Source organism: Pinus tabuliformis, chromosome 1_2 (assembly GCF_031772625.1).
Source record: "Pinus tabuliformis cultivar Carrire ecotype Pingquan chromosome 1_2, CPIR1, whole genome shotgun sequence".
Taxonomy (NCBI): Eukaryota; Viridiplantae; Streptophyta; class Pinopsida; order Pinales; family Pinaceae; genus Pinus; species Pinus tabuliformis.
The window spans coordinates 990,370,502-990,398,412 of NC_142298.1; the positions used below are offsets into that span (position 1 = coordinate 990,370,502).

Here is a 27,911-nt window from a genome sequence, read left to right on the forward strand (position 1 = left end):
CAATAAAGAATATAAAGAATAACGATATTCAAACAATGTAGTGCAGAAAGCACATATAATTTGTTCACCTGAGACTTCAGAAAGCCCTCATTAGTGCGCAGATTATTGGTACTGATATAAGTTGCCTCAGCAAATTCTGTATCTACTCTGTCTCTTCACAGCTTGCGAGAGGTCTACTTTGCAGAAGGAATTCTGATGCCATTAACCTCAAGAACGGTTGACATGCTTCTAGCGGGAAACAAAATCGTAAAACAATTTGGTGCACTTTTAAGCAAATAGGAGTTCAATCTTAAGTATATCACTCTGACATCGAACCATGCATCTGTTACTGATTTCCCTTGAATCTCCATGGATACAAAATTGAAACAATTGAGGCTCTGTTCGATGGATTTACATTATATAAACATCTGAAGCGTGTATTCTGATTGCAGAGAGATGATTGAACAAAATATGATCATATTGCAAGAGATGTAATACATCTCTTTTATATAGGAAAACCCTTTTTTCAGAAAGAATAAAGGAAGAAAAACCCTTACATCTTCTGCAATGATCAAACTGCGAATCTGTAGAGATTCTGGCTCCATAGCAAAGGAAATATGGCATTAGAGAAAAGATCGAAGAATGGGAGCAGGATTTTTGGCCCCATAGATTCATTTACAAGGAACTCCGCATCGCCACCAGTGGATTCAGGGACGAAAATGTTTTGTACCAGGGGGATTTGGGAAGATTTATATCGGCGTTCTCCCTAGCAGTGGCCAAGAAATCGCAGTGAAATGGATAACGAAAGTGTTCAGGGAGGGAATGACAGGGTTAGTGGGACGCATGTAGCACTGGAGCCCGGTTCCGCTGCGGGGATGAAACTATTCATTGTTTATGACCAGATGCCAAATGAAATGCCCAAACCGTTTGGGCAACCCCTTTGAATCAATGGCTGAAATTGTTGCAATCGTCTAACATATAATCGTGTGGCTTACAAGGATGACAGGTGGGTAGAGAGGGGAGTTGATCTCAGAGGGAAACGCCTTACGGCGTAATTATAAAGACGGCGTTATGGTGTATTCAAAGAAATTCTGCTTTAAGACCTTCAATGGGAGCAGTAGTGCGAATATTAGAGGGGGGCTTGGAGATAAGGGATCCCCCATTACACTGCACATTCGCTTTTGACCCTTCCGCAGATTATGTGAAGTCCACCGGTGATATCACTCTATTGATTCCGGAGAACGTGGCCTGTGAAGGTATCCAAGAATTTTTACAACGTGGAATCTTGTCTTATCTTTGTTAATGTGAGATAGATGCGTACAACTTTCGAATAGATTTCCTTGAAACTTTTTGACTGTTAAGGTGTCCCAGAGGTTTCTGGCGAAGAGGTTTCTCTACTGGGGTATCCGCTTTTGAAGACTACATGATTCCATCTTCTCCAAATACAAGTCTGACTGATCTCACTGTTCATGGTCACACAATTCTCACTGCTCCAGCTTCGAGGGGATTGGATCTAGTTGGTTCAGAATCCAAAACAAAGGGTTTTCTCCTTTGTATACATAGAATTCATTTTCTCCTCTATGTACATAGAATTCGTTAGATTTCATAGATTTCTAGATTTCAGTGTAAGGAAGTAAATAATTGAAGTTTGCATGCTTATATGATGGTTGGAATTTGAATACAGTAACCCTCAAAATTGATCAATTTCAATGTTGCCATAACTGTGATCAATTTCTTGTAATTTTTAATGTATTGATTTCATTTTAATGCATATGTAGTGAATAAATTTGATGATGTTTATGTATTGTTACGTTTCTTAATTTATATCGAATAAAATTTATTTTTTGGAATTTAAATTTTTATTAATATAATAATTGATTAGTTTAATTTTATATTATTATTTCTTTTATATGAAAAATGGTAAACATGGTCATTAAACAAATGGTGAACATGAATATAAGTCTGTAAATTTTATAGAAGTTTGCAATAAATTTTTTTTTTTTTTTGACAAGATCGGCTGCTATATATTGATTGAAAAAGGGAATAAGGCATGAAGCCATACATAGATTGCTTCGAGAGCATTACAAATCCAAGGAGAAAACCTGAGGTTCCTGTCCTTGAATTGATTTCTATAACTTCTAGCTAAAAAACATCTATTGCTACTATAAATTCGGACATACTGGTGGCACCAAAACTTGCATTTGCAGCACATAGTTAATCAATGTCAATACGACTGATCTTTCTCGCTGTGGAATCCTCTGGGTTCTGGTCTGCTTCCATTGGCTTTGCACTTGAGGATGTTGATTTATCTTTCTGCTTTGCTTCCATGATTTCCCTTAAGATTGCCAGCGATTCCTCAGCGTGAATGCATCTATTGCTGAGTCCGTTGAACTGCTCATGAAGTGTATGAACTCGGTGGAGAAACAGGTTCATTTCTGTGCGGTATTTGCTGTGTAAAATTCTGAACTGCTCATCAAATTTGGCTTCCAGGCTCCGGATCTGTTCAGCGTGCCTGGCTTCCATGTTCCGAACTTGATCTTCCAATATCCTTTGTTGAGCTCTGACCTCTTCAAATTCGGCCTGAAGATCGCGGCAATGAAAGCATTGCTCAGGACGTTCCATCACTACTTGGGCTTGGATTCTCTGAGGGCCGATTTCACTGTGGTGGGCTGCTAACTCCTCTTTGCTGCGGGAGAAGAATAAGAAGGGCCGGATGATGATGCGCAGGGTTGAAGGAGGAGTTCTGAAGGTTAGGGAGAATAAACAAAAGGGGGTCGTGCTAACAGCTCTCACTTTCTGAGTGAGAGAAGGGAAATAAAAGAGAGGCTGGATGATAGCGCGCAAACTTGAAGTGGAAATACTGGAGATTAGAGAGAATGAACCAGAGAGGGGCGTACTAAAGGGGCAAGTTTGAAAGATGGAGGACGGCCAGCAGAGGTGAAGTAAATAAAACAGAGATTGATGAAGGAATGGAGCAGTAGTTCTCGCCTTCCCACTGAAACTATTCCTGAAAAGCACCACGATAAAGATTAGAGAAGAGATAATCAAAGCAAGGAATGGCGATACCAGAGATTGATTTCGTCTTCGACTCTGGACAAGTGCGCCTTCTTCATTCCAGCGAAGCTGCTCTTGCTCATAGCAATGTATGACAAGTCTTTGCTTTCCTCTGCCCGTATTTATGGAACGGAACCAACCATGGCCTGAATGCATTGCAGAAGTCGGATCCTCTGTATTATTAAGATATTTTCCTAAATCTCTAAGTCGATTTGCTGGAGCAGTGCAATCGTTCTTCCGTCCTTCGCTGAGGTGATTGTTTTTTCTCGGGATGTCAGTTATTCTTTGAATCAAGGCCTGAATGAGACTGTTTATGCGCTTCATACTCTCTGTCAAGTGTCCTGGGACTGTTGTAACCATGCCCGTCACACGCTTGCTGGATCTGCGTGCCTGGGCAATGTCAGGGTCGGCCTGCTTCATGGCAGAGGCTGGAAAAAATCTTTGTGATTGTGCCTCAATGCACCTTCCGGATGTCCAACTGCGTTATTCGCATGTTTATCCGCTTCCCCATTGAGCGTGCGAAGGATATGGCAGAATCTGATTTTTTCAAAGTGTTTGGTGAGGAGATTGATGCGTTGGATATGTTGCTGAAGATTACTGTTTGGAGATCTCCGGTGATGGTTCATGAGGCCAATGACTATGGAGGAGTCTCCTAAAACAAGAGCTTTTCTAATCCCCATGCTTTTTAATTGCAACAACCCTTGATACAGTGCTAGAGCCTCTGCATTATTATTTGTTTTTTCCCCCAAACTCCATTCGTAGTTGCAGATTTCTTCTCCTAATTCATCAATGATAACACCTCCTGCGCCTGCTGGTCCTGGGTTGGACTTTGAGGCACCATCAAAGTATAAAATTGGGCAGTTGTTACTCTGGATCCACCTCTTGTAATCCTGGGTTGGTAGTCTAATTTCCCAATCCCTGGTCTGGTGTTGATGCTGTCTGTCAGTTCTCTGAATACTCTGTTGATGACCTGAACGACCTAGAATATGCTTGATCATGAGCCTCTCCTCAACTGAATAGTCTGTTGCTTTAATTGTTCCTGAGTATTTGGCTGCCATCGTCTCCTGCGCCAAGAGGTGAGCATTGTTGCATGTCTTCCAAACATTGCCCTCTTTGTTTTGAAAGATTTTCTTGTTTCTTGTGAGCCAGATTTTCCAAAGAAGGTTGTGAGGTATGATATCCCAAGTTCTTTTGACTATCTTGCTCCTTTTATCTTTCCAAGGGCAATTCCTTCTCCAATCTTGGATTGTCTCTGCAATGTTTTGCTGAGGTTGCCATGTTATATTGCCCAAGTTGGACATGATGGTCCAGCATTTCTTCGCGAAGATGCAATCAAGGAATAGATGGTGGATGGTTTCCTCCTCAGAGCAACAATTAGGGCAGATTGAAGGTCCATGTATCCCTCTCTTTCTTAGGTTTTCCGAAGTGAGGATTCTGCCCTTTAACAGCAACCAGATGAAGAATTTGACCTTGGGGATGGCCTCAGATTTCCATATTGTTCTCCATTGATTCTAGGTGGGAGTCTGGTAAGTGTTGTTGCAAATGAATTGATAGCCAGATTTGATGGTATAGCTTGAGCCCGTGGGGTCCCATCTAAACCCATCTGCTGCTCCTTTTTTAATGGGGGCTCTGTTCTGAAGATTTTTATGGAGGGCTTGATAGCTTGATTCCAAGTGTGGGGGAATAACTGGAAAGTCCCAGCTAGTCCAAGCTCCAGTATCAGCATCCCATTTTGAAATTTGGTCCAGCCTCTGAATGCCTTTGCTGTTAAGATAGAGGATGAAGGGAATGGCTTCTTCAACAGTATTTAGAGGTTGGAAACCCATAATTTTATCAGTGGCATAATTTATACTGCTCCCTTCCCCCGGAATCTTTGAGGTGTTTTGAATGAGAGTGGGGATTGCTTTCTTACAGAGGTGCCAGATTTTGGTAGAATCTCTATTGGGAATATCAGTTTCAAGGAGTCTTTGTCTATTGTCAGAGAGATATTTGCATTCAATGACCTGTTTCCACCAGGCTTTTGGTTCATTAATTAGCCTCCAAGCCATTTTAATCCCAAATGCGAGATTTAGAATTTTAGGAGCTCTGATTCCCAACCCACCTCTATCTGGAGATTGTATTACGCTTTTCCAATTGACCAAATTGAATCTATTTTTTTCTTTTTTCCCTCCTTGCCATAAAATATTGCGGAGGGCGGTTTCCAGCTTATAGTGAAAAGAGGCAGGAGCTTGATAAAGAGTGAATCGGTATAAAGGTAAGGAGGAGATACCTGATTTGAGCAAAATTAATCTGCCAGCTGGGTTAAGCCATTGAGTTCCCCATTGCTGAACCTTCCTTTTGACTTTGTCTATTATTTCATTCCAGGTGGTGGCTTTTAGAGAGCCCATGGTGACCGGCATCCCAAGGTAGGTAAAGTGGTCCTAGGTTGCTTTGAAGGCAACTCCAAAGATGTTAGCAATACTGTGGGCTGTTTGATTGGAGATGTTCCATCCATAGATGCAACTTTTTTGGAAGTTGACTTCTCCTCCTGAGCACGCCATAAATTGATCGAGGAGGATTTTGAAGCGCCTTGCTATAGTAGTGGATGCCCCACCAATAAGCAGAGTGTCGTCAGCAAATTGTGAGTGATTGATATTTTTCACTCCGTTTCCAAACTTGATACCAGAGATGAGGCCAACTCTTCTGTTGTGTTCAAGGGTGCTGCTAAAGGATTCAGCCATCAAGATGAAAAGATAGGGGGAAAGAGGGCAACCTTGCCTTAGCCCTCTTGAGGATTGAAAAGCATCGCAACGGCGGCCGTTTATGAGAGGCGAGATCCAGGGGCCAGAGATACAAGCGGCAATGGTGCTGATGAAGGCAGAATTAAATCCCATTTTCCTCAAGACAGCGAACAAGAAGGAGTGTCTTACTCGATCGAATGCGTTGGCTAAATCTAGCTTAAGAACGAAGCCTTTCTCCTGCCTAGATGTGCTGGAGTGGATAGCTTCTTGAACCAAGGTGATGGTATCATGAATTTGCCTGTTGGACATGAAGCCTCCTTGATTTTCAGATATAAGGGAAGGGAGAAGTGGCTGGAGCCTGGCTGCTATAATTTTTGCAAAGATCTTGTAAGAAGTGTTACACAAAGAAATAGGTCTAAATCTGGAGAAAGAAGTGGGGCGGTTTTCCTTAGGAATGAGGGCGAGAAAAGTTGAATTTGTGAAGCCCCCCATTTTCTTTTTCCTTTGGATTCCTTTCATCATTTTAACAAGATCTTTTTTTATCAAATGCCAATGGTCCCTGTAAAAATTTATTGGGAAACCATCTGGACCTGGGGACTTGTCTGGTTGTAAAGTCCAGATGGCTTTTCTGATCTCCTCCTCTGTAATTTCACTGTTTAACCTGTCATTCTCCTCAACAGAGATTTTTTCCGGAAGATGCTTAAGGAAGGCCGAATAGTCAGCGTCTCCTTGATTTTCTGTGAGGAGACAATTGTAATGGAGGAAGGCAACTCTTTTTATAGATTCTTGGTCATTATGCTGGCTGCCTTGACTATCAATAATAGTGGTAACATTGTTCCTTGTTTTTTTTGCTGTGGCCTGCTTATGAAAGTATGCCGTATTTTTATCACCTTCCTTTAACCATAATTCTCTTGACTTGATCCTCCATTTGATCTCTTCCGCTCTTGATAGCTGGCTTTTGCCCAATCCTTGAGTGCCTTCCTTATGTTTCGAAGTTTTGTTTCCCAAATATGATTTGGGGAACCTTCAACGTGTTGCTTCCAAGTTTCTTCTATGATAGCCTCGGCCTCAGCGCTGTCTCTCCACAAGGGATTGTACCTGAACGGAATTGGTCCCAAATGAGCGTGGGAGTCCAGCGTTAAGAGAATGGGGAAGTGATCTGAGGCTGTGGCACTGAGAATTTTGGTGTGGCCTGCGGCAAAGGAGGAGAGAAGGGAAACATTGACCAGTATTCTGTCCAACCTTTCCATAATGTTGCCTGGCCCCAATCTTCTGTTGTTCCAAGTATATTTCCTATTTTTTGGAATGATATCCATCAGTTCATGTTCAGCCATTATCATTTCCAGCTGTCTTCTGGAGGGGTCGGGGGTGAAGGTGCCCCCCCTTTTCTCATTCGCATGAAGAATTAAATTGAAGTCTCCAGCAAGAATAACATTTGGGTTCTGCTCCTTGTCTATTTCTTCCTTCAAATCCTTCCAACATTGTTCCTTTTCCCGGTAATGGTTGGGGATATAGGCATTATAAATGATTAAGTCACAGCTCTCTTCCTTGTTGATAAGGTTGGTCCTAACCCAGTTTTGATTGAGGACAAAGGATTTGCAGTCCCAGTACTGCTTATTCCACATGGTTGTGATTCCTCCAGAGGCTCCTCTGGAGTTGCTACTGGCCCCTGAGAAATTTTTTTGGGTTTCTATAATTATTTGCATTTCGCTCTGACTTTGCTTGGTTTCCTGTATCAGAACAATTTCAGGTCTTTCTGTTTGAAGAAGATCTCGTAGGGCAGCTGATTTGGAGGGGTGCCCCATACCCCTGCTGTTCCAAGATAAAAGCTTCATCATGAGGCGTTCAAGCGAGGAGGTGCTCGCCTCTCATGTTCTTTACCTGCTGTATCTTTCTCTTGTGAACCTGTAATGAAAGATTCCATAGGAGTTTGGATCCCTAGGGCTATGTCCTTTTGCGTGCTTTCTTCCCGATGCTGCTTGGCTGACTTTCTGCCTGGTCCAGGTTTCTTGTGGATATCACCGGAGGAGCCAAAGTCTTTGGAGGAACTTCTGGTGGTTCTGAGGGGGGAGGATCAATGACGGGCTGAGAGGGGGTCGAAGAAATCAAGGGGGGCTCAATCAGATTCGAAGATGGCTGATCAGTCTGAGGATCATCAGAGGATAAAATAAGGAAAGGGTTGGAAGAGGAGGGGAAGGAAGAGTCAAGGGAAGGTCCAGGAGGGTTAAAAGATGGAGAGGTGGGGCGAGGAGAGGAGGGTCCCGGTTGTTCAGTAGGTGGATCTTGTTTTGCCTGAGGTGCTGCTTTCTTTTTTTTCACAGTTTCCCACTGATCTCCTTGATCTTCAGAGTCAAGATTAGTATTTTTAGAGCATCTATTGGCAAAATGGCCGTATTCATGGCATACCTTACATTTAAATGGAATTTGCTCGTAGTCCAGCTGCTGTATGTAGCTCCAGTCATCCACCTTCAGCTTGATGGCTTCTGGTAGGCCTTTCCCAAGGTCCACTTCTACGCAAATCCTTGCACAAGCTTGCATGTTATCTTTAGGCTCGCTTCTGTCGATGTACTTGCCGACTGCATTCCCTATTGCTTTTACCGAGTCATATCCCCAGCAGTGCAGGGGGAGATGGGGAAGACGGACCCAAACCGGAACCGCATTCGGAATATCGAGTTCAGGGTCGAAATCAGGGGTCCATTTGTTCAGATATAACCCTCGAGAGTCCATAAAATAGGGCCCGTTTCTAAATATCAGATCCTTATCTGCTTTGGTTTCAAAATGGAAGGTATAATAGCCTTTGCCGCAGAATCGAATCGAAATCTTTCCTTGAGTTTTATCAGACCAGTTCCTTTCCACCCATCTCTGGACTGTCTTTGGTGAGGGCCATAAGCCTATGAACTGCCCAATGAGCCCTTTTTCTGCTAGAGATAAAGCTGCCATTCGTGGAAGAGAAGGAGGTAACTGAACTTCTTGGAGTGTATCAAGTTTCTTTACAAATTTGGATGTTGCTGGCTTCGGACGGACAGGGGGCAGAGATTTTACCAAATCAGAGAAAGCTTTCTCTGCATCCCCAGATGATGGATCAGAATGGGCCATGGCGGAGGCCAGGCCCCAAAACAGGCCTCGCGGCCCAGGCCAAGGCGAAGCTGCTGCTGCTGCGATTCTCCAAACCCTCGCTCCAGCTCCGCGCGCGCTCCCTCCCTTCACTTTCATTAACCAGAAGTTTGCAATAATTATTGATCAAAAAATTATTGATTAAAGAGGGAGATTATGTTGGATCATTTCAATATTGAGAATGATCTTGTAGGTAGTAATATATCCAATTTCATCTTATTGGAGTGTGTATAACGGTTATTAATAGGCTTAATATTGAAGCTAATAAGGAGATTAAATAGCCTACTTTGAAGTGTAAAAACAAAAATAAATAGTCTAACTATTATGTTAGGGGGAATATACTTGTTTAGTTGAAGGTTCATCATTCTCTTCATCATTCATTGATCATTTCAAATCTACTACCCTCTTCGTGAGGGTAGTCCCCTTGCGGTTCAAGATTGTCACCTGTAGTTACAAAGCATCTATAAAGAGTAGGATCTCATGTTTTGCTTCACTTTGTTTTACCAGGGCCTTTCCCATTATGGTATTCATTTTCCTGGTAGAGGTAAATAGTCTACATATATTGTACCTATCTTGAATGAGTGTTCCCCAAGCTTCGAATCCAATGTGTAATGTTTTTCTTAACTTTTCATGTCTCAAAGGAAACATCTTTCCACTCTTCTTTTGTATTCTAATACATTAATTTTCTCTCTTGTAGCTATGAAGATATATTGCTAGTAGTGTATAGTAGAGGCCTATACATTGGTCTAAGATCCCAACTAATAGTGGTCCCCTCATCTACGTTCCCCATGATAGCCATGTGAGGTGGTTGGGTGCACCTTAATTCAAAGCAGAGTGAGGGTCAAATGGGAGGGTGTGATACTTGTAGCGAGAAGCCACAAGGCAGTTGAACATAATATAGATCATTAATGAGGAAGGTACAAAAGGATGTCTAATGATATCCAGTCCCGACCATGCTAAAGTAAACATAGATGCAAGACAACGGAGGTTGACCTACATGGGATTGAAATGAAGAAGACAACGAGGGAGGGTTTTATGATAGAAAATGTTAAAGAATAGATCAAAAATAAATGCATGAAGGATTTGTTGGCCTAAGAGAGATAGGTGAAACATGCCTAAAATAAAAGAAAAGCATGATGTTGTGCCAAACATATGTAAGTTTTGAAGTTTTCCCTTTAGTGGTCAACAACCAATGCAATCATCATAGGGGAAATGCTCTATTAAGTCATAATGATAAATGGATGCAAGAGTTAACAATAGTGAATGCCCTAATGGAAATGCGTAACTCCCTTACATCCAAGGTGTTACTGATAAATTAGCCAAAGTTCTTAGAAATAAAGGCATACCTACCCTATGAAAACCCTTGGATACTTTCCAGCGTACGATGAGATTTGTAAAATATGGACTAGATCACTTACAACAAAAAGTTGTTTATAAAGTCAAGTGCTCATGCAGTAATTGTTACATTGGAGAAACATGAAGATCCTTGAAAACCATACTTAATGAACATGCTGCAGATATCAAGAATGGGAGAATTAGATCCTTACCGCTTGGAGAACATTCTCCTAAGACTAGTCACCATGTATGCCTAGAAGATGTGGAAATAATTGCTAAGGAAAACCATTATTATAAAATAAAGATGTGTGAGGATCTGGAAATCATGAAGCATCCTTACAATCTCAACAAAGACAATGAGATTGAAGTTATCACGAGTTGAGTCACCTTACTCATGCAAAACTATAATCTCCAATCCTCCTTCCTTAACCACCTTTCCCCATTCTATTCTTTAATTAATATCATTAACCATTAATGATATTAATTAAGGAAAAAAAATAAATTAAGTTATAATGATGTTTTATTACATTAATAAATTAACTTAATTTAACTTAATTCAATTAAAACTAGCCTAATTACTTAAACAAATTAATAGTATTAAAAATTCTAAAATAGCTATTATAACTATATATATTATCCTTAGTTATTTATAATAATTAAACATTTTCTTTTACATCCATCTTATATTTTAATTAATATACATTTATTTATTATTTAAATATGCTAATTTAAATATATCAATATATTTAAATATAGATTAATTTTAATTAATGCATATGTAAATTAATATTAATTCATTCTACTTATATTAAATCAACACATTTAATTTATATTTATCTTGATTCATTCTACTATATTAAGCCAATATTTAGGTTATAATAATGCTCTATTACATTAATAAATTAACTTAATTTAACTTAATTCAATAAAAACTAACCTAATTACTTAAACAAATTAATAATATTAAAAATTTTAAGATAGCTATTATAACTATATATATATTGTCCTTAGTAACCTATAATAATTAAACATTTTCTTTTGCATCCATCTTATATTTTAATTAATATACATTTATTTATTATTTAAATATATTTAAATTAACATTTAAATATATCAATATATTTAAATAGATTAATTTTAATTAATGCATATGTAAATTAATATTAATTCATTCTACTTATATTAAATCAATACATTTAATTCATATTTATGTTAATTCATTCTACTATATTAAGCTAATATTTATTTCATAATTAAATCAATATATTTAAATTAATATTTACAAATATTTTCAACCTATAGATAAAATATTTTAATTAATCGCATACTTTCGGCTAATTTTCATTGCTCAATATCTCTATTTATATTATACAATTTTCATTCACTTCTCCTCGATCTTTATCTTGACGATGAGTCTTGGTTTAGACTCAAAATGTCGACGATACAAATTTCTAATATGGAGCAAGTTTCGACATTACAATTTCGAGAAGAGGAATAGTTCAGTTCTAGGTTGGCACAGAGAGGTCCCCAAGTTGCTGAGGTGAGTCTGAGGAAATTGAAGGGTAAGAAAAAGAAGGAACCCCATAAGAGATATCATGAGATGAAGTCGATCTCTGAGAACCACCAAGCTTATCACCATGCAAGAGGGCCACATTCTCATTATTGAAAAATTTAAGCATAACTACTTGGAATAAGTCTACTAATAGTTTTAGATGAAGGTGTGCATATAGCCAAAATTCACCACTAATACTTCTTGGTCCACCTGCCATGTCTAGAGCTTCCAACCTCTCATAAATTCCTAGAATTCTGCTTCTTCTTTCTTGCAGAGCTTCTTCATGTTTCCAAAGTTATGTTTGAGTGTGTTCAACAGTTCCTTATATTCTATTCACTTCTCCAAACTAGTACAATTGAGACAAAGATGGTAGTAGAAGGAAAATTAAATTATGAATTCATATGGGAACTAGCGATGGAGGAACTTTCATCGTCTTAAGATATTTCCTAAGTGGAGAACCATCAACCTCCATTACAACCAACATTTTCTAAGAAATGACATTGAGATATATCACAACAATGATGCATGTGATGTGACTTGGGTGTTTCTTCCCCATGGTGCTACAATGGATTTTCATGTGAGTAGTGGGTGTGGGTGCATGTTAGGCCCCTATACTACTAGTCTAACCCCTTATTGTTATTAGTAGAACCCCCTTATTATATTGATGTACCCATGTAGTGCCCATATCGTTACTATTGTGCCCCATAGAAGCCCACTATTGTTATTATTGTGCCCTTACATTATTATTGTTATGTCGGCTCTGCTTATATTATAGCCCCTTAGACTCCTATATATAGAAAGGAGGTCTTTTCATTTGTATCATCAAAGAATTGTTCATTTTTGTAATGTAAAGGAGGTTGCCCCCTTGAAGATTATTATTTCTAAGGCATTCATCTAACTTTTCTATCTCTTTATGAGCTGGTTTCATAACAGTGCATGTTGTGACTTGAGCCTCTCATGCATACTTAATATTTATTGCTACTTCTTGATGGTTCCTTTGAGGATGACAATTGGAGTTCTAAAAATCTCATGAAATTGAACATTGTCACATTGGTCATTAAAAATAAAAGTCTCTTTTGCGCCAAGGTGAATGGAAATATTTTCTTGAGAGTTTGCCACATTATTGTTTAATATTTGGATATGAATTGACACTCCATTTTTAATGAGCATGTAACCATAAGATACATATACACAAATGAAGAATAAATAAACAACAACCATGAGAAGTAAAGACACAACAGGTTGATAATGGAGTTCACCCAGTGTGGACTACTTCTCCGGTCTCTTCTTAATGTGGGGAGGCCTCTTTCATTAATTTTCAACAAAAATAAAATTACATGAATGTAAAAAAGACACCTTATACCTCCACTTCTGGGGATGACCCAAAAATGCACACCTCTGCTAAAGAGGTGGACTGCACCATTGAATTCTTCGTGAAAAATCGTGAAAAATGACTGTAAACTTGACCCCTTTCCGCTTCGGTCAAAATCCGGACCTTTGGGAATATCTAATATTCCCCAAAGATTCAATCTCGTTGATTGATTGCAATTCTACTACTCATATGACAAATTTGACTTCACCACTATGCTTCTTCTGAAAAACTAGGTAAAATGAGTATAAATTCGGCTTGGTTCTGAAATTGTAAAAATTTGTACCGTGGGGAATCTTTTATATTCCTCTTGATTCCAAAAAGATTCCTCTCTGCAATTTAACTAAAGATTTGTTGCTTATATGAAAAATCTGACTTCACCACTATGCTCCTTGTGAAAAATTGAGTAAAATTAATATAAAGTCGGCTGGCTCCGAAACTGTCAAAATTTGGCCATTAAGGAATATTTTAGATTCCTCATGATTCCACAAAGATTCCTCTCTGCAAGTTGACTAAAGATCCTCTTCTTAGATGAAAAATATGACTTGACCACTGTGCTCCTTACAAAAAACTGAGTAAAATGAGTAAAAGTTGGCCTAATTCTAAAACTGTGAAAATTGGCCCTCGGGGAATCTTTTAGATTCCTTCCATATTCCTCTATGTTAGGGTTTCGCTCCTTGTTTTATGTGCGCGCTCATGATTCCACATCTATATTGGGTTTTGTGTCCCCTTCCCTTGTGGAAAATATGAGTTTAAATAAAAAAACTTGGCATTAACTTTTTAAGCCTAATTGCCTGGCATAATGGTTGACAATTTTAATTTGTTGGATCGTTGGTCAATATTAATTTTTTTGGTTTTATTTATTTTATTTTTATTTTTATTTTTAGAAAATAATGACAAAATTCATTGGCCGAAATTTTGGAGTCACTCACAAAATTAATTATTCGACAATTTTTCCAGTTTTGGTTGTCGGAAACCATCGTTGCAAAGTGTCAAATTGTTGCCTTTTTAATTTATGCTAAATTTAGTGGCTCCGCCAAATTCAACCAGAATTCCAAATTTAGTTGGCGCTCCGCTAACATTAGCCAAGGGGCCTGATTGAACAAAATTTTCACTGACCATAACTTTTGCATACGATGTCGGATTGAGGTGTCAATTGTGCCATTTGAAAGCTTGTGATGAGCTCTTTAGTGTGAACATATTTTCATGGTAATAAATGAACTTTATTTTTTAAGCCTTTCTTAAGTCCTCTTTGATCACTGGGTATTTCAGGAGCCACCTGAATCATTCCTCCCCACTGAGAAGATGTTGGTCCTCCAAAAGCATGAACATAATCTGCAATCCATTGTGTTCTCTTTTTTGCACAACAAGTGCCCTGACATAACACACTTCCTTCTTGTTCACCTTTGTTCTTTTGAGACATAAGTGATGAGCTGACAACTCCATCCTTTGCAAACATATCGTATAATATTTCCAAACTATATGTTCAATTACATGACCAATCATAACCCAAGCATCCCCATACTTGCCAAGAGTTTATATGACACATTCTTTGGGCAAGTTTACATTATAATAGAAACTAATACCCTAGTTATCATTATGTTTCTTTCATAAGTGATGGAAAACACATCATCACCTTTACAATCATTTCACAACATATGTTGTACAATAATATGACAAGATAATAAAACCATCTCTCACTTAACAAAGTGAATGGGTCATCTCCCCGTGGTTGATTCACTTGTTGAACATCTTCACCTGCTGGTTTTTTCATAAGTGATTTATGCGCATGGAGTATCTGACACGTGGCTCTCTAGTGTCCATCCTCTTTCTAGTAACTACACTCATTCTTCCTCCTCCAAACTTTATGGATCGTCTTGGAACACTTATTCTCGGTGCACCTTTGATAAATGCTAGTGGAATCCTCACTATCACTGGAATGTGATGAGGTTCTCCCATCATCTGCCATTGGTTGGTCATTGGTTGTCTTGGAGCATTCTCCAACCTCTTTTATGACATACCAAAGTCCTGCATAACAAGGCAATTTCTCCACCTTGATGGGATTCAAAATTCCTTGGCTGTTAATATCGAGGCCCTTTCCATGATAACCCATCTTCTTCAACAGTTTTGATCCAATTCATGTAGTATGTTTATCAAAAGCAGTGAAACCATAATCATAAAAAGGTATCATATGCATCAAACAAAGATAATATGACCAAGGTACGAACCCAAGATGTTCACTGCCCAACTAACCCCAACGGGGCCTATAACCTCTTGGTGTTACATCTCCTCGAGTTATGGTTTTGGTTGTTTAGGGTTTTCTCTTATTGTTCAATAATAAAAATTCCCTTGAGCCTCATTGTAACTCAATTCAGATGCATGTAGCCGCCACATCTCTTCTCAGAGATAAGCTACCAATTCCCGAGCTTGTCTTATTTCCATTTTGTTTGTAAGCATATTTCAGTATTTGATATTAATGAAATGAAGTGTTATTTCTATTGCATCTTTGTATTTACGGTTATATCTGTAATTTGTTGGTTCCTGTGAAAATCTGTATCAGTTTGCACATTTAATCTCATCCTATTTAGCACATCGATGAATAGTGGGTCTTTTTGGCGCATTGTTGTATGTAATTGATAACATTTTATTTTCTCTTGCCAAAAGTCATATGGAATTATGTTTTTGTTGATTTTTGGGCTTTAAAATAGAAGAGAGCCTCTTACAGGATTTTCCTGGTAGAGATCCCTAGAGAATATCATGTCAACATTACCAAAATATGAAGTTGGCATGTGTAAGACTTGTTGGAGTCACTTATAAATATGATATAGTGTTGTTGCACCAACAAGTGATGCCTCATCTATGAGAACTACACACAATTATTAGAAGTTCTTTGATAATGTTTCTAGTTTTTTTTTTTTTTAGTGAAGGGAAATTTGCTTTGTTAAATGGAAAATAGAATGCAGAATGCAATGGGACACCATCGGCATTGAATGCAGCTTTTCCTGTCTATGCAGTGATTATTCCTTTTAGTTTTGATGGGTTATAAGGTAATGCCTCATTATGTATGTGTACTAAGGACTGGAAAATAGCCTTAGTTGTGTGTGTCTTTCCTCTTCCTATGCCTCTTGTTAATAACAAATAGATCAATTCATATGGCCTACACAATTTTCTTATTATGACATTAGTGACTATTCTTTCTTGTTCTATGTTTAATTGTCACATATTCTTATAATACTTTATGTATTCAATTATATGTGGTTGTTTCAAAATTCCGTATGGCCTTGTAGATCATAGATAAAAGTTCTTTGTATGCTAGAAATGTTCCAAATCATTTTGGAAGTCATAGTTTTTGTATTTGTCATCTATGGATTTATCAAATGTTGTATTATTTGTTTCATTTGATTTCAGACTATCTATGTTGAATATTTGTTCAGTTTCTATTTCTATTGCATCATCTATGTCACCCCATGTAGGTGTTGTAACAAATCTGAACTTTTGTTCATTTTCCTTCACTGTTTTTTCGAATGCAACATATGCAAATTTCCAAGTTGGGTGATGTTGCTTGATCGTAATTTCACTTACTCAATATGGATAATATAACATTAGTTTTTCTCTACAATATTTTTTGGTTTCTTTGTATTTGTTATATCTCACACATCGAATAACATATGGTCTACTTTAATTTTTGCGCTTTTGTCCTTTCTTTGTATAACTAGATGGAAATTCTACTAAACATACAACATCAATAGCTATAGGTCGTAGAATACAATAGTCGATGATTGATGGGCACATTATGTCTTTTGAGTCGTCTGCTTCCTTTTGTAAGTATTTTTTTCTTATTTTAAGAACAAATGCACATTCCTCCACAGGAGATGTGCTGATGAAGATACACTTCCGTGAACTAGAGTTTAGTGGAAGTGATAACACAATATGCACTGCTTGATGTGTAGACATTTGTTGCAAGTTGACCAAAGCTTTCCCTAGAGAACTAATAGTATTCATGATGTCATATTTTGTTCTGAGATGATCTTTGTGTATGTTCCTAAATGTTCTTGTAAGTGTTTTATGTTCTTTTGTCATCTAGGAACTACAATACATTACAACTGCATATGAATCAAGAATGAATTGGGAGTTGGTGTTTGCAATCCAAATTCCTGGAATGTGTTGTGAAAAGTTATTTGTCTAGGTGTCAACTAGTTTTCTTTGCAATAATAGAGTTGTTCGATTTAGCGTACATTGGATAGCATGTATGTATTCATCGTGTACTAGCCCAAGGCTATCTAAGAAGATATCAAATGTATTATTTTCATTGTATCTCATATTGTTTATTGCCTCAAATATTAGCTTCACATGTGCTTTTGTTTTATTTCTATCAAATTCAAGAGGCTTAAGTATTTTTGTTGCCTTCATTAGTGGTATTGGGAAACTAAATTTGTAATTAGAATTTCTATGCTTTTGATAGCTTTTTGTGTAAGAATGGTGTTGTAGGGCTCTAAACTCCTTTGCAATGAGCGATGAATTAGTTGAAAAGCATTTATCAATGAAATTTTTGATTTCAATGTTTGTATCTTTACCATAGATTGGTTCAAAATTTATCCATAACAAGCCATGTTCATGTTCACTCTCCTGATTTTGGAATTATGTTACGCAGAATTAGTCATTGATCTTCCCATAGTATCCGTGATCATGAGATATTAATTGATGTAGTGCATCTCTCCTAGACCTATAGTAATGTACACAAGTAACAGGGTCGTTTCTTATTAATGAGCAAGGTTCATTTTTGTCTACTTCATTTGTGCTTGGTCTTCTAGTGTTTTGTTTTATGTATCTCAATGCACTCATTAGAGGATCCCAAATATGCTCTGCACTACTAAAGGACACAAAGAAAGTGGGTGGGCCTAGTTGTCGAATCATTGGATAGGGTTTGATGCGCATCTACTAGTGGTAGTCAGATGAAGTGCAATTTTTTTTAAAGTCCATGTACCCAATTTCAAACTTCAGAATGTGATCCAAATTTGGTTTTAACATTACATCTTTCACAACCATTTGTTTCCCTCTAATTAGCCTTTTCTAATTCTAATCCACATTGTATTCAATACCTAATTTATGATAATGTGGATTTCTTTATAGAACAGGTTAGTTGTATGATAAGAAAAATCGTGGTTTTTATGGACTTCCCACTGATGGATCTTTTGATATGTAAATTTTTCTGACATATCATTTGCGTGTTTGTTTCCATAGAAAAGTGATGGAAAACTCATCTCTTCTGAGTACTTATCTTTGAAAACCCATAATGGCATGTATCCTGCAGTAGGTGCAATATTAATTTGTTTATTTACAAGTTCATGGACAGTGTGTCGATCAATGACTCCATTAACCAATGTTTTTGTGGTCGATTCATCAATTTCTTGGTTATCATCTTCTCTATTTTTAGCCTTGCTTGAACTTTCATATGCTTGGTTTTGTTGGAACACTTCCTTCCAATTGTCATCTATGGTAGTGTTTTATAGCTTGTAAGGCATTATTTTTCATAGATGTTTTAATGCTTTCATGACTTTGTGAACTCAAACTCGGCCAAATGCATAAGCACTTTTGAATCTTAAACTCTCTTTGAAAACGATTGCCACTATTTCAGTGTATTTTATAGTTCAAGGCAATGCGGATTGAATTCTAAGAATGTTAGTGGTGACATTAATGACTCCTCCAATTAAGCCTAGTTGTCTTTTTTTATGTTGATGGCCCATTTCCTTTATTTGCAAGAAGGGAAATCTTAATGCAACTAGTCTTTCCTCTAGTTCAATGAGTTGTTTGAGTGTCCTAGTGGCATTGTTTCTTCTTATTTGTTCAGGAATTGCATAGTTAGGAATTGCACCATCTTAAAAATATTTTTTGCAATGTTTACAAATGTAGGCATTTTCACTACTAGGTCTGGCATTCTTAGTGAAACTATTTGATAGTTCCATAATATTGTTTGCTTGTCTTGTTTGATTTACTTGTTTCACCAAGCGAACGTCTCATTTGAAAAAAAATATTTAACATGATGAACAATCAAAAATAGGTGTGTCACTTATTTGTATTCGATATTTATGTTCAAACTTTGATAGTTCTGTTGATTTCTTCATTGATCATGATTGAATCAGTGGATCAGATTTTCTTGATATCTTTGTCTTCCTTGAGAGATCCTTTGATGTTGTTGCATATGCACTATGGTCTATATTTTCTATGACTACTTGTTTCATTTTTCTTTTGTTGTATGCAAGTTTTATTCTCTCTGTTTTCAATTTTTCCTGTATAACACCTTTAAGAAAATGCAGATATAATATTATTTTCTATTTTCTTGAGGCACAAGAAGTTACAATTTATATTTGTGATTTGTTTCTAATATATTTTTTCAAGTGTCCAAGTGACTGAAATCTCATCCTGTCACCAACATGTTCTAGATCTTCTAGAACTACTTCTCGTTTCATTGTGATTGTGTTATATGCAAGCCTTATTTTCTTCCTTCTCAACTTTTTCCGAATAATGTCATTAATCACACACAAATCTAAACTTCTCTTGTGCTTGTTTAAGTCACAATATGGTTTGAATTGGCTTTTGACAAGTTGACTTTTTTCTTCAGGTTGTGTTTTAGTATTGTTTTTTGAAGAATGTGTTGAATGAAACATCACAATGTCCTCAGTATTTGTGTCAATTGCTGCATGAGATGTTTCATATTCATCGTGACATAGCTTTCTTTGACTTGTATATTTTTTATTTCGAAGACGACATGTTTCTATGTTATCTTATTTAGTGGATAGGTTCCTTTGTTCGTATGAGGCATTTCTTTGTTGCTGGAAGGTACAATCCATGATAGAGTCTCGTCTACAAAGAAAAGGTTCAAAGTGACCATTTAGAGGATCCTGATCATGGAATAATATTCTGGCAAGTATTTGTGACAACACTTGAATTAAAGTCTAAATAAATTCTCATGTTCATTTTGAACCAAACTCTATTTGGAATTTTCAACCAATTTGATAGTCAATGGATACAAAAAATATCTCCCCATAGGCCTCTAGATTTTAGTGGTATATCAGTTGAGTTGATTTAGACATTTGATCTAAATACAATTCATAGATGCTAATGTTGTACATTTCTTTTAGTGACTCTCCATGGAGTTCATGTGCATAAGACAAAATTGCTTCTCTATCTTGTTTTTCTAGGCATTTTCTAAAATACTCTATTGTTCCTTTTCTTAACTCTACTGATGTGTATCTAAAATCTAGTAAAAGTTCTAAACTATCAAACAAACAGTCTCCAATCAGATATAAGAAATTGTTCATGCGAAATAAGTTATGCTTTTCCAAGACTAATGCCAATTTACCTTTTTGAGATAAAGCACACATGATGACGCTTAATAGTTCAATGCAATTATATGTTTAGTAATGCAATGCAATTATAAATCATAGTATCATAACAACAAGTTGAACAATGAAAGTCGATGTAGAACAGGAAGTAATTGTTGTGCACTTGCAAAATTTGGAGTGAAAATGTCTATTCGGTTGTTCAGATTGCAAGTGGAAATTTGTACTGAGCTATTCAGATTGCAAATGTGAGTGCCGAGTGAGCTGTTTGAATAAAAGACATTCAAGAAAAAGATATTTATAATTATTACATAAATTGATGATTAGTACATAGACATAGTGTACTAGATAAATGAAGTTCAAAAAGAAATTATTGATGCAGATAAGCTCAATCGATACTGTATATGATTGCAAAGTGTTTAGTACAGTAAATATCAAATAGAATAACCTAGTGACTTATCCCCCAACTTAGTTTCATGCAATAAGTTAAACAATGTAAAAAGGAAATTTTGATAAGCTGCAGAGAGGGGGAAACACACGAAGTAACTGTCAACTGACAAGAGAAAATCAATTAAGAATTTGATAATGTCTTTTAGTTCAAAGAATGGCTCTCTTTAAAAGGATTCTAGTTTCTTATTTTAGACTCCTTTTAGATTTCCTAAAAGAAACAAATAAAAACAAAATTCATTTACTTAGATAAAATGTAACTTAAACCATTTTAAGTGGTACGAAAACCCCTTAAACCCTATAAGCTTAGTAAGAAGCAAGTAGAGAAGTGTTCTAAACTCAAAATTTGATGTCTTTTCCTTTTATTCCCAAATAGAGATGTGGAAAGTGTGGATCATGTTTGTAGACAATATAGGCAACATCCATTAATCGAAAGTCTATAAGGACAAACAAAAATCGTGGTGATCATTAGAAATCACAATCCTGAAACTGGCTGAGTTTTAGAAAAAGGAGTTCACAATGGTCACATTTACAAGCTACCTTTTGATCCCACACATGTGTGATAAACTTTCAATCAAGGAAAGCCCAAGGACATGCATCACCTCTTCAGATAGTTGTTTGTTAAATATCCACTAGATAAGATAAATGGATGGGTAATGCGATGCATGGTGAAGACAACAACAATTCTATCAGCTTCAGAGAACTAATTAATAATTAATACTTCAGAAAAGTGAACTTGACAAGAAGCCATGGACGGTGACAAAATTCGTAATGGTTATATCTAGTGATGGTTGTTGGTTTTGAAATAATTGAAAATGAAGGTGGTTGTCAATCAGGGAAAAACAAATGTGGGACCTAATCACTTGTCTAATATTAGGAATGAGGAAATCACATGTACATTGGATGAATTGCTAGATGGGGTTCATTTTTGGGTGGAACAAGTTCCAGACTATTTCATAGAGATGACTATGTTTTTCAACTTAGGTTTTGCACCAAAGTTGTATGATCAGAAACGATAGGGGAATTTAATTGTCATACTTGTGAAGTACTAATTGCTCATAGGTAACCTCTATAAGTTGGTTATATGTGGGATTTTCCCCTACTATGTTTTGGATAAAAAAGGATAGGTAGTATTATGGAAGAACCATGTTGGCTAGAGTGTAGGTCATTATGGAGGAAAGGAAATTTCCAAAAAGGTGCTTCACTCTATATTATGGTGGTTAACATTGTTTTTAGGTGCTATAGAATGTGCCAATAACTGTTATGATCGTGACCGCGACCTGATCTCACTTATCAAGGCAATATTGCTCACTACACTTGACCCAATGAGGTCAAGTAGAAAGTTTTCTCCTTTGATATGATATAATTTCTTCATTTGCGAAGGTAGACTAGGTCATTCACATTCATTTTTTAGAGTGAAATTACGGTTAAGAATCTAATGGAGGGGTAAGGCCTAGAATATATATATATATATATAATGTAACAACACTAAAAAAGGTGAAATTATATGCACTCAACTATCTATTAAGGATTATAACCCTAAGGCTTTGAGGAACTATAACTACTTACTCATATGAGGCATGCATGTTGAATATATTGCGAAGGTTGGCAACATTGATTCAAAGGGTCCCAATCCTATGTTAAGTGTCTATGTTCTAATAAAAATAGGTTTGGAAATCTCTTCCTTATATTGGGCTTCCATACATGGAAAATATTTCAATAATCTACTTTTTCTCAAGTTTTATAATGTTAAGGATTTGTGGCTTTAGGATATTTATGAGAATTGTGGTGGTTTCGATATAAAAAGTCTGATATTAAGTAAGCTTGCAACGGCTAGGTACATGACTGCTAATGGGCTAGGTTAGGCATTTAATCTCAAAACTCAATAGATGGATATATTTTGATGGTGGAAAGAATAGGCCTTCAATTGAGGGATCGATAAGGCTAACTCACAACATCCTAGTAACGTCTGGGAACCTTGTGGCAACTACAAAATCAGTCATGTGTGTGATTTGTTTGAGAAAAGAGTCATATTTTACTATGCATATCATCTCAGGATAGAAAATCCATAACTTGTTTTGAATGTAACCACTTCAAGAAAATGTTGAATATTGGGATATTATCTAGAGCTAATCCTTTCTGTTGTTCATCTATGTATAGAGTATCATTGCCACTACAAAAGACCAGAGGAAAAGAAAACTTTCTATGAAGCTAAAGATATAGCCATAGACATTGAATCAAGAGACGTAGATGAGGGGAAAAGGACTGAAACAATTGGAATGTAGACAACACTACATAGGAATGGCAGCTCTGAAGCAGGAGGTGTTGAATGATTGGAAAGAAATGACTAGTTATGCATGACCTGGGGAATAACTTGCAAGGCTCTACACAAAATCCAAAGTAGATATTCTTGTATTATTGATTGAATTCATGATATTCCTATATTATTCATCATTCTATGATGGATGAACCTAGCTTAGAAAGAACCCAAATTTTAAGAGCATGGAAACTGCAAATATACAAACATAATTCCATATGTATGCGAATTAAGAAAAACTTATAAGAAAGTCAGAGATGGAAAACATGGACAAACTAGCCTGAAGACTATCATACAATAAGCACATGTAGGACTGGCTAGATTTACTCCAAAAGCTTAGAGTAGTTCCAGCTTAGCGTAGTTCTTAAGAATATTATTTGATTCCTTACCTAATCCTTTCGTAATCCCTTCCCCCTACCTAATCGCTCACTTATAATCATAGCGATGTAAGAAGTCTAATGGTAGACAACGATTCAAGAAGTCTAATGGTAGACATATTGGAGCAAATAACTACACTATTAACAAAGTAAGAGTAAATAAAAAGCAACAAATACAATCAAGAAGAAAAGCATGAGAATGTTGGGATGGCATGGATGAATAGGCATGAGTGGAAAGAAATATGGGCTTACATGTAGAACTATACTCATATGTAATAGCCTGTAGTTATCCTATCATATAGAGTTTCCTATATAGATCGACATCTGGAGTTGTGTCTAGTTCCAGATCCTCTAGCAGTCGGTGAGTAAAGACCATGCTAATGTAAATACTTGGATCTCCCGCCCACCCCCTAAGCATGAGTTTTTATTTATCAAATGCCTAACCCTTTTTTAAATTATTTCCTTCCAAAAGGACAAAGAAATAATAGCTATGAAAGCGCAGGAAAAATTGACTCAGCCTCAGGGCATGTTCCAGCACTTCTGTCGAGTGATTAGAGATTGATATAGAACTAGACGAACAACAAAGAACAAAATCTATGTAACTTTCTGGAATCTAGCAATTAACCATAATGTATCCATAGTTATACATGGAGAATATATATTAAAAAATAAATAAAAATGTACAGAATCATGCATACAACACAACAAGATTACTACAAAGTTCTAAATTCCCTACTACTATAAATAAAATGGTCAAGCTGAAGTGACAAATAAGACTTTTCCCACCATCCTTAAGTATACAATTACTGTTTTCATTTTCCGATTGAATTTCCTTTTCGGCTTGAATCAAATGATCAGTCAATTTATGGGTTCGGGTGAAGCAAATGTGAAACGGCTCAGGTCACTATTAATTGATTTTGACAATTGACACAATTCACGGACACAACATAGAACTTCATTCACATGAGAATAGAGTGCATATGATAGAACTTTATTGACAACAACTATATTAGATAACAAGAGTGGCTTGCACATATCACAACTTTGCATGCATGATGTTGGACAGAATGAAATGTGTTCACAATAATATTATTAGCAACCAACATGTATAAATGATGTCATTTTCATTTACCTCTATCAAACGAGCTTAACCAATGTTGCAATTGTTCATATGCGCCCCATTCTGGCCTTTATATGTTTCCAATTAGTAGAATAGATGTTATAAATGTCATATGTTTCGAAACAAATGACATATTACCCCACTGAATCTAGTTTTGATGATAAGACACCTGCTGGTATATGCCTTAGGCAGAAGCCTCTAACCAGTCACCTTCAGCCTTCAACCTCCAACCTTTAGCTAGTTAAGTCCAAGTCAGGAAGAAGTTATATAAAAATTGAATCCTTTTTCAACGTTACTTAATCTTCTTAAGAACGAAATTCTATATCGTAAAACATAGCAGAAGAAAGAGTTTCAAAATCTTGCTTATCCAAAGCTTCTTTTCTCGTATATGTCTTAGCTGGAACTGGACAAAGATATGTATATGCCTCTACAATTGAATATGGAGCTTTAAGAGGTAGTAGCTCTTTAATTGGATCTACAATTGGTCCATAAATTTATTCAACCCCTGTGTGGAATGGGGTTTTATGAGCCTTTTCAAATTGGGATATGTAGGGCTTGTTTTAATGGATTTTTCATTAGTGTTATAGTGTTTTTTGTTAGTGTGGTCCTAATGGTAGCCCCCTCTGATACCCCCCTTTCCTGTAACCGGTGCGTTTTTGCTCCTTCTGTTGGATCTAGAATCCCTGGGGTTCCCTGTCACCTGGTGCTCTGGGTTCCTGGCTCATTAGAGAAGCTATTAAAAGTCCAAATCTATAAGAATAAGTTGATGTGTGTGGTTGAATTCTAGTATAAAGGTGCAGTTAACGGATATGTGTTGGAGTTTGTGGTCGAATGTCATCAATCTTTGATAAAGGTGCTAGAATTATTTAAGTAAGGACTACGTGGAAGATTAATTAATGAAATACGGGTGTGGAATATCCTGTAGGATTTTTGAGGTCCTCCCTAAAAGCAAGGCACAAAGTGGTGCAGGTTTCGTCTTCTTCATTCCTTATTTGTATTCGGTGAAGCCTGACCCAAAAATAACAATAGTGCCTACCTACGCCCAACCAGGAACGTCCAACCTTCAACCAGTCAAGCCCAACCAGGAAGAAGCCATTCTCAGATCACTCTATATCTAATGTGTTATGTTGAATTTTCTATATAATAGGTTGTTGCAGGTAGAAGGGGAACTGGCGCTGAGGCAAGGACAAGGGGAGGCTCTGAGTAAGAACACATTGAAAGAAATCAGCTTAGAGTTGGATGGCATGGCCGAGACCATCTGAGCGGGATCTAAGAAAGTGGGTGGGTCAGAGACCAGAGAGTTCCAAGACCGAACCAACTGATTCTTAAGCCTGTCAGTGCAGAAATGAGATGGCCCAATTTCATTCAACGATATTGAGACCGCAAACCAGAGCCTTGTCAGCACATATTTGCCTGCATTTCTTTTTGTCTCGAGCGCTTGAACAGAGAATGCCAAAATTTCCATTCGAATGTGCGAAGGAAATAGTGGAGAAATCCATCTTCCCTATTCCATGGAGCAGGCTTAAACCTGCTAAACCAACCGATGCAAATAGAGACCGCTCTGCTACCCACTCGAACAGCTAGTTGCGCGCACATATCACTCACTCAAACAACCATCATTGACATTTACCAGTGTGAGAGGAAGGAAGTATTGTGTGTGTGTTTGGGCATGTAATACATCTAAGGAAGCCATCAGCTAATGCACCCTCTTGTGAACAATGTTTTGGTAAGGATCTCCTAGGTGAGGAAGAAAACACACATCGAAGCAGTCCTAGTTACTAGTACCAGATCAAGTGAACTGATACAGAGACCAAGTCAACTAAGAAACAAATCAAGCGACCAATACAGGTTGTCCATTTCTCTCCTGGTTGCATCAGCAAGGGTTTACTCAACAACTTGGTCTCCTCTTTGATGCTAATTAGATATCCTGAGCTTTGTTCCAAGGAAAAAAGTAAGCACAACAAGGTGCACAAATGCGAATGTTCGAAGAAAATACTGGAGCAGTTGAAGATCTTACGCCACTGTAGCAACATTCTGCATGCATCCACCACTTGTAATGCAACTGCAATTCCACTGCAACAGCCTACAACCATAGCAAAAACTTTATTTTCACACCTTCACCGTACATAGCATTTAATAACCTCGAACTAATGCTAACATTAGTTCGAGACTCCAAAATATTTATAAAAATGAAGTGATCAACTACAAAATAATATATAGTCTAGCCTCTTTTGCCTCTGGAAGAGGCCAAATAGGACATTCAAATTGAATGAAAAAAGTATTAATCTCAAAGAAATCAAATATGCGAAAAAATCCTTCACAAAAATGAATACTAACTAATATCAAAGCACATCATTCTGATTACTATAGTCCCATGCCAGATGGCACGAACTAATAACGATAAGCATGTTATAATATTAGATATACAATTGGGCCCTATAACATTAACTTGAGAAAAATTTAAACACTTAGACATTGATTCTTAAATTTAACTCTATGCACTCTATAATATATATAGTTGGGTGTTTATTCCCATCAAAGTATATCAAGTATAGAGCTATGTCATGTCATATCTTATGACATGTAGAGTGAGCACATGAGACCATGCTTGTTGTTAATATATAATGTATGTTTTATATAATATATGTTCATTGACTATAACCCAAATACAATTTCAAACATAGTATGAACAAATGCCACTGGTCGTTAGTGAGCACCATTTAGTGAATAAATCCCAAGTGCAATCGTTTATGACTTCAGTGAGTGGGAGCCCAATTGCAATCGTTTATGACGAACGATCCGGAAGATAAATTACTAGATTAATTTCACAACACCTTTATTAAATTAAATTAAATTTGAATTATCTTATTATTATTTTAATGAAAATATGCTTAAATAAAATAACTAAAATCTAAATTAATAATAACTAAAATAACAAAAAAATTAAATAATAATAATTATAATAATTCATTAATGTTAACAAAAATACCAACAAGTGTGGTTCATCATCATGACCAGATTTCTACCGAAAGATTTTGCTTAATTCATTATGGATCACAAAAGCTTGAATATAAAAAAATATAATAGTTCATAAATTTTAAGCCATAATAATATTAAAGTGTTAAAAATAATAAAAAATTATAATTATAAATAAAAAGACTTAAATATAGAGTCTTTCAGATTAATC

General features: G+C 36.6%; 1 protein-coding gene across 1 annotated transcript; it reads right to left on the reverse strand.

The window, feature by feature from the left end:
• Positions 1–6,649: 6,649 nt before the first annotated feature.
• Positions 6,650–7,558, reverse strand: LOC149209381 (uncharacterized). Its single transcript, XM_089398608.1, has one exon. The coding sequence runs from the start codon at positions 7,556–7,558 to the stop codon at positions 6,650–6,652; it is 909 nt and encodes a 302-aa protein (XP_089254734.1).
• Between the last annotated feature and the right edge of the window lie 20,353 nt (positions 7,559–27,911).

Excerpts from the sequence above, each read along its gene's own strand:
- LOC149209381 (XM_089398608.1), bottom strand. The coding sequence starts at position 7,558 with ATGGGGCACCCCTCCAAATCAGCTGCCCTACGAGATCTTCTTCAAACA.